Genomic DNA, 8,034 nt, shown 5'->3' on the forward strand with positions numbered 1-8,034 from the left:
TCGATGCTAATATCTTGAAAAATCAACTAACCATCTCATCCGCCGTTGACTTAGCACAATATTAATATACATATTGTTAACGTCCATAAACATTTCGGTGTATTTATGTCTAATGACTGTGCTTGGCATGCACATATATCGCATGTACAAGAAAAAATCATAGAGACGAGTCCATATAATGCGCCGATTGAAAACAAATATTGATAGAAAAACTCAAGATTATTAACTTTTCTTTTATAAGACCAATTCTGTAATATTCAGACACTCTTTTTTATAAGTGGACACAATATAAATGAGAAAAAGATGAACTTGAAGCCGCGCGAATAACATCTGGATGCACACGTTTAGTCTCTTAAAAAAACACGTTAAATGATATAGGATGGCACACCATCAGCCATCGCAGACGCAAACACTAATTAATATTAATGTATACAATGAATTCCACCAATGCCCCAAACTACAATCAATCTCTCTTGCCTCTAACAGTTGGTTCACGTAATTACTCTCTAAATAATTCATCACATGTACAAACAAGTCAAACTCGAACATCACTGTATTAAAGTGTTTTTTCTTACCATCCACTGGATCGAATGAAATCGTCTTCCCCAGACGACATCAAAAATGACGAAATGCTCCATTCCTTCAAAAGATTTATTTTCATATGGCGAAAGACGCTCCTAAATGTTACAGACGCGCTCAATAACAAAGTGAAGCGCCTTAAATGTTCATTTCTTCACACGCAACATAATTACATCGCCTCTGTCTGTGTGAACTTCATGAAGCAACGTTAAACTTCTTTCGTGAATGCATTCAGTATATACATATTCGTGGTGAACTTAACACAATATCAATTTATTATGTCCCATGCATTGACACTATTCTATATGGAGGAGAGACTTCTTAACCAATACTGAAATAGCTGATGCAGTTCACACATTTATTATAAATAGTAAGCGAATTGATACGTAAATATGCTACAGAACGAGTCACACACTTCTTTTTATTTCATGTTCAAACCAAAACATGTCTTCACAAGCGTCTTCTTTCTTCTCTTTCCAAACATTTCTCTTAATTGCTTACCCTTTTCAAACATGTAAACCTATTATTTTTATTAAACAAATATAACTCTATAATTGGAGCTTTTCTGTCTCAACATATTGTTCACTTTGCCTTACATAGCCAATTATGTCCGAAAACATGCATCTTTATATTGCAAGGGAGTTGAACCATATGAGACTTTGTCCTTCGTTCTAATCCTATTCGAACGTGAGAATATGAGTAATGTTGTATGATATTCTATATATAAATAATGTCAACTTGTATGAAATAAACATGTATATAACAAATAAATGTTTGTTACATAAATTGTTCGCGCATATTGTAATTCAGTAGCAGATATGCATTTTGCTTCATACGCATCTATACTCTACCGTAGAGAATCGACATCAAACGTTGAAGATTTAAAACAAATTAGCATTCCTTTCAAACTGCGTTTTTCAAGTTTCACACGGCAAAAATTAACAATGTTCTTAATGTAAGTTTTACTTGTCTTCGAGCCACATTTTTTATTATTAAAAACCATGTATTGTCCGCCATTTAATTCAGTCAGAAGTATGTTCTTTATTTTCTGTTTCACAGTGCACAGTGGCTGAAAGAGAGAACAAAATCAACCAACATAAATTTACATCTCGTGCACTAACTCTCAAAGCTTTACAAATGTTGATATCAGATTAGTTTCAAGCAAATTCGGGCGTTTAAAAAAAGAAGAGCATCTTAAGGAACCATCCGCATGTACCATATATTTGCACGGCTATATGCTCGAATTCTTATTAACAGTCCAGTTCATTAAACAAAAAAACTGCGAGCAAATCCGCTATCTCTGTTTGTGTGTGTTTGCAAGTTTATACAAATAAGTGTACAATTAAGAAGATAAACTGGACAGTAGAGCGTTTAGTTGTGATGTAAAGGTTATTAGATTATACTCATGCATACAACTAGCGGGTAAATGCGAATATTTTAGTTTAGAAAAGCACACAAAGAACGAATGCTTACCATTCTTCTTCCTGATGCGTTTATAAAGAAGACAGTGCTTGTTCAGTAAACAGACCAACACAGTTATAATGTTTATCAGAATGACGCCCGAAATTATACCGCCCACAATAGCTCCAGTGTACGGTGGTTCAAGGTCCTTCAACGCTGTATAAGGAAATAAAGCACACTTGAAAATCAAATAAACGCTAGTTTTCATTACTACACGTTTTACTTTATATTTGCATTTATAACGATAAAGCAAAATTAAGATTCATACGGTCAAGTCTGCAGCAGTTATCCAATACACACACGACTGATATCGATGAAAGGTAATATATATATACCCAAGCCTCGTTATTTGTTACGAGCCTCAGAAATACTTATCTACAAAACACATTATGGCTTTCGTTGCCATTTTTTTGTATAATGATGTGATTGTTTTAACAATTAAGGCCCGGTGCAAAGTCTTTTTAGGACACGTTGTGTCGTTGAGTTTGTGTGTGTTTGTAAAAAAACCGCTTAATTTTGATATCAAACTGTTTTCGCAAACAGACCAGCTCTTTAAATACTTATCAATAGTTTAAAAATATATTTAAAGTTCTAACAAACATGTACTTACGAATAACCTCCAGACGAAAGCTCCCAGAATCAATCCGCGACTGTGACCCTCCTATGGTCGGAAGGAGCACGTTAGACGCTATACACGTATAGACGTCAGCGTCACTAACATTCACTGACATTAACGTTAACGTCTTAGAGGTCCACTGTGCGCTAGAGTTATCGCGTTTCCAAATAACAGACGTATTCGACGGATTGCCAGGGGTTATAGGGCAATCGAATTGAAAACGACTGCCTTCCTGAACCTTTTGGTCATTCATTTTTTGGACCTTATGCCCATCTGCAAATGTCAAACGAATGTGTGAGAAGGCAATACATACACGTTTTAACTATGTTTAACACTAATGTCTTAATATGTAAAGCTCGCGTATATAAAAAACATTAATAAACCATATTCCATCAAAGATGAAGTTTACCATATACAGGCACATTCTATACCGTGTTGCATTAATAAAGGACCAAGACAATTATACTTAAACTGGGACTTATCGTTGATATTCTAGGGACATAATTCGGACCACTTGAAATTGGGATATGAAGGTAAGAAAAAAATCCGCAGCATGCCCAATGCTGTATTATTCACTATTTTTTACCTAACCTTTTCTTCGATTTTATAAACTAATCGTTATTGAACATAGTCTCTGTTTGAAGATGTTTACGTTTCCTTTTTTTAGGCAGCAACAAAATATATGTATTAAACCGATTTAAAATGGCGGCCATTCCTTATGCGTATTACATGTATTTGTGATAACAATTTTACACGTACACAAGACATTCATGCCCACTCTCCTCCGTGATTCAACTTCGGTAAAGGTATTCATCGCCTTGCAATATATGACAATGCCGCTGTCATTCCTACTTGGTATTATTTGCAATAAACTGCTCGTGCCAGATATATTAGGGTGTATGGAGATTTGAGAACCATCCGTGAATTCCATGGGGGGAATGCCGGACTTGTTTTCAGCTTTGAACCACCGGACAGTCGGAGCGGGGACTCCCGGCGATGTTTGGCAGTTAAATTGGACATATGAGCCTTCTATTACGGATAGTATGGTAATGTTTGGCGTGATCGTAACCCAGTTGACCAACTCTGAAATCAGCATTGCAAAAATTAGTATGCATGATATCACAAAAAACCATTGTTCTGTCCAAAACTAATGGTCCGTGAAAACAAATCAGTTCGTTAAGTTATCCTCTACTTAATATATTTAAAGTTATGTATATGCGTTAAACAATAAATGCATACATATTTGAAGTAACGTATAGGGAAATGCCAGATATTTTTTTTATTAAGGTTTGAACGAATCGAATATTTGTATGAACACTATATGGGTAAATTTCCGTATAAGTATATTACGAATATGTCATATAGAAATGAATGAATACAAAAGTTCGTCCAATGCGAATCTTGTTTTAAGTATGGACAATATGAACTTATACTTACGAGCTAGAACAATCTGTATGTGATTGCTGCTATATGTAACTCCTTTAATTTCTACTTCACATTTCCAAGATCCGACTGCGTCGTTCGCTGCTACTGACAAGATTGTGCAGACGTATTCAAGGTCATTGTGGCAGTCACAGTCCATAGTAGGACTTTGGAGAAGAAAATTGCATTCTGTTATATTTATGCTCATGGTCACGCGTTCGATATAAATCCCTGTCTCGCTCGTCAACAAGTGAACAGAATTGCCGCTTTCGGACAGATGACATCGCATAACCAATGGGTCTCCCACGCGAACAATGGCTTTATCCATAAATAGTGTGACCAGAGCCGCTATTTAAAAATAATGATATTGGTGTGAACTTAGCTACAGTTATAATAAAAGTGTTAAATGTGAAAGTGATCAACAATTATATACAAAGTTACGTGCTTGGAATCTATGACTCTTAGGAAAGACATTACCGTATTTTACATTAAGATTTAAACATTTATTCCGCATGTCATAATGGCCGTTGATGTAATTTGAATATATGTTAAGAAGTGACCTTTATTATCAAAAACTAAATTTGCGATCGTATTTGTGAGTGGTTATCCGGCTCAGTCAGCAGATATTAATGGAAGTAGCTTACAGTTTTTTTTTTTTCATCAAACTTGAAGATGGACTGTATTTCCAATAATTGAAGAAATCCGTAGGCTTAATGTGATGTAAATGTGGCTTGTCTAAAGTGCTTTACATTTTTCGTTTAGATATCCGTCTATGTTAAATATGATGAAGTCACAGAGCAGAAAGATAATGAATTTTTTTTAATGCATCTTTTTTAAAGAGGCCTTTTCACGTTTTGGTAAATTGACAACATTTCAAATAATTGTTTCAGATTCGCAAATTTTTGGTGTAGCTATGGTATTTGTCAGAAAACAGTAATAGTGAACATCAACCATGTTTTTAAATATCCAATATATGCATATTTTGATGATTTAAAAACTTGAACATTATAAAGCGTTGCAACGCGAAACGATTGAATAATTTGGAGAGTTTGTTGGTATCGTTATATTTTGTGATACGATGAGGATTGCTTATATAAAGTATACAATTCATCACTCATTTTATGAGCACCGATGGCCGAGTGGTCTAAGCGATGGACTTTTACTCCAGGGGTAAGTGGTTCGAGCCCAGTTATGGGTTATTTTTTCTTTCTTTAATTTTATTCTTGTTTTTACTGGAGCTTTTTAGATCAAAGGTTTACATTTACCAATATAAAGCATTAAATGACAAACTTTAGTACATGCCAAATCTGCGCAAAGGTCCCTTTAAAAATAGATAGAGTATCATCGATCGCTAGAAAGATTCGGTTGTTTTCTTGATAACTGTCGGTGTTGTACTAACTGATTTACTGTCGTTAATAAGCCAATATCTTACCTGCAAAGGACAATATCCATAGGAAGGAATGGAGGCGTAGCCACATACTCGAATACCCTAAGCATATAATTATAGATGATTTTTTTTGTCCAAAAATATCTATACTAGAATACGTTGCACGAATTTACACAGACTTAAATCAGCAATTGGTACATTAACAGTGTTTGTTCGGCAGATAAAGTTATGTTAAAAAACACTCGAATATTGATTGCTATATTTATAATGCTTATCAATAGCAATATTATGCATGTGTCATTGTAATTGTAGGCAAACATCGATCGACATACTTTGGTATCTTTGATAACAGAAACTTAAAAACCCTTACTTATTAATAGACCATTGAATGCACATGAAACTTATAAATAAAATTGTATCATATAACACTGTTTACCGTTGAGTAATAAGATAGTAATCTGACCACATCCTGTTATAATAAAATGTCTAAAAATAAAGTACACCTAATTCCAGTATCGAAAAGATCGGAAATCTGATTCTGCAAGTTTATAATGGATTTCAAACAAAGTTACATTTTGTTCGTTTGTTTGGTTGACATCACATTCCTGCTGGTGACAATACGTCATTTCACCTTCTATAGATTGTGTTTAAAAAAATAAATATTGTGATATAAACATGATCTGCATTATAGCATGTACGTCTCGCTTACTTAATGCATATCAAGGTATAACGCGTAAATACAGTCACGTGAAGGAATGCATAAACGACACAAGCTTTTAAACGTCTCATCCGAACACAATGTTCCGGTAAACTATCATTCTAACCCAAACATCATAATGCCTTTGCTTTCATAAGTTTTCCTACCAGACCAGCCTGTGTTTATACAAAACAAATCGGTGTAAATATTTAATCTCTATCTTTTGATACGATACGTGTTTGATGATACCCGCAAAAGTGTTATAAGTTACTTGCAATAGTTGTTTTTCGAAACTTCTTCCCTTATCTTAACGGATCAAATGCAAGTGACGTAAATCTACGAGGGTATTTATTGTAAATCAAATTAATGTGACCTCAAAGGTGAGTCAACATGCGTTATTTATGTGACACAAGTGCACATAACTGCAAAAAATGTATCGTATTACACTGTTTACCGATGAGAAATACGATAGTAATCTGACGACATACTGTTGACATAAAACGTCTACAATTAAAGTACACGTAATGCCGGTATCGAAAGGAACGGCAGGTTGATTCTGCAGGTTTCTAATGGATTTCAAACAAAGTTACCTTTTGTTGGTTTTTTTGGTTGACATCACATTTCTCCAGCTGACAATACGTCATTTCACCCTGTATAATATTGTGATATTAACATGATCTGCTTTATAACGCGTCACGCTTACTGCATTTATTCTAAGGTATAACACGTAAATACATTCACGTGAAGGAACGCAAAAATGGCACAACTTTTTAAACGTCTCATCCGAACACTTTGTAAACTATCATACTAACCCAAACATCACATGCGTTGTTTTCATAAGCTTTCTGTCGCAAACTGCTATTAATTATACCTTGGGTGTGGATGCTGAATCGGATATCTGAAATTGTTCGAGAGAGAGAGAGAGAGTTTGTTTGTTTTATATTAAATGTGCTCTGTTGCGAGAGAGATGACATTTTCAGCTGTACTTATCGGCTGTTTATGTTGTGAATGTTGATAAGTGTGGGTCTGTTTGGTGAGAGTGGACAAAATTGTAGCTAAATAACGTGTCTGGAAAGAGTTAAGATTAGAGTTGGAATTTAGGCTTTTAAAGAAGTAACATCGGAAACCTTTTACTGTGGAATTATAGTTGAATTAAGACCAGCAATATTAAAATAACTAGATATTAAGTGTACAAATAAAAATAGCTTATTTTAAAATGTAATGAAACTTGTGTTAAAATAAAAATAACATACTATCTAAAATATTAATAAAGTGTTGTGTTATTAATGAACTCAATGTTTTGATTAAATTGTATACAGTCCGAACAGTAATTCTAATAGAACATTGGAAAAGCGCTCGCTTCATTGAATGGTCCCGCGAACCGGAAACTTTAACCAGTGACAAAATTGTGTTCTATCTTCTATTTGGATTTTACTATACCAGTGACACAATAAAAATATATTAAAGTGCCAGTGCGCAAAATCAAAGGACTAAGAGCGGTTTATGCAAAATAAGGTTTAAAGGCAGTGTGTGCAAAATCAAAGGACTAAAAGCAGAGTTTGCAAATAAAAGGACTGAAAGAAATTAAAGTAAAAATGGTTGGAATAGATCAAAATTAAATTTAAACGTGGAAAAATAAGAAATGTAAATTAACTAAAGCTAGTAATTTACATGTGGAAAAGACTAAAAGGTTGACATTTGGATGTTGTGTTTGTCTTCAAGGAACAGTCAAAAATGGTGTTGACAAAACTTAACATAGAAGATAAAAAAATCAAATCAAAGGACTAAAGGGCCTAAAAGACGGCACAGGGTGACAATTTAAAATCGGGCACAGTGGACATATAGGAATATAAAAAGGGAATACAGTACGTC

General features: G+C 34.2%; 1 protein-coding gene across 4 annotated transcripts; it reads right to left on the reverse strand.

The window, feature by feature from the left end:
* Positions 1-637: 637 nt before the first annotated feature.
* On the reverse strand, positions 638-5,734 carry LOC127838110 (cell adhesion molecule 1-like). Of its 4 annotated transcripts, none has more exons than XM_052365679.1 (6): positions 5,511-5,731; positions 4,094-4,245; positions 3,416-3,739; positions 2,651-2,929; positions 2,053-2,196; positions 638-1,648 (listed from the first exon to the last, which is right to left on the reverse strand). In XM_052365679.1, exons 1-6 carry the CDS (start codon positions 5,573-5,575, stop codon positions 1,602-1,604), a joined length of 1,011 nt encoding a protein of 336 aa, XP_052221639.1. In that variant the 5' UTR covers positions 5,576-5,731; the 3' UTR covers positions 638-1,601. The 4 variants fall into 4 exon arrangements, with proteins under 4 accessions (XP_052221639.1, XP_052221637.1, XP_052221640.1 ...); XM_052365677.1 differs by having other exon boundaries at positions 4,094-4,426; positions 5,511-5,729; XM_052365680.1 differs by lacking the exon at positions 4,094-4,245 and having other exon boundaries at positions 5,511-5,734.
* Positions 5,735-8,034: the final 2,300 nt, after the last annotated feature.

The sequence above is a fragment of the Dreissena polymorpha genome, chromosome 7, assembly GCF_020536995.1.
Source record: "Dreissena polymorpha isolate Duluth1 chromosome 7, UMN_Dpol_1.0, whole genome shotgun sequence".
NCBI lineage: Eukaryota > Metazoa > Mollusca > Bivalvia > Myida > Dreissenidae > Dreissena > Dreissena polymorpha.

What these genes read in the sequence shown, in the direction of transcription:
- LOC127838110 (XM_052365677.1), bottom strand. Translation starts at nt 5,556, where the DNA reads ATGTGGCTACGCCTCCATTCCTTCCTATGGATATTGTCCTTTGCAG. An exon ending in CATACAGATTGTTCTAGCTC is followed by an intron (nt 3,740 to 4,093) that starts GTAAGTATAAGT and finishes TGCTGATTTCAG; the next exon opens with AGTTGGTCAACTGGGTTACG. An exon ending in CTTTCGTCTGGAGGTTATTC is followed by an intron (nt 2,197 to 2,650) that starts GTAAGTACATGT and finishes TTCCTTATACAG; the next exon opens with CGTTGAAGGACCTTGAACCA.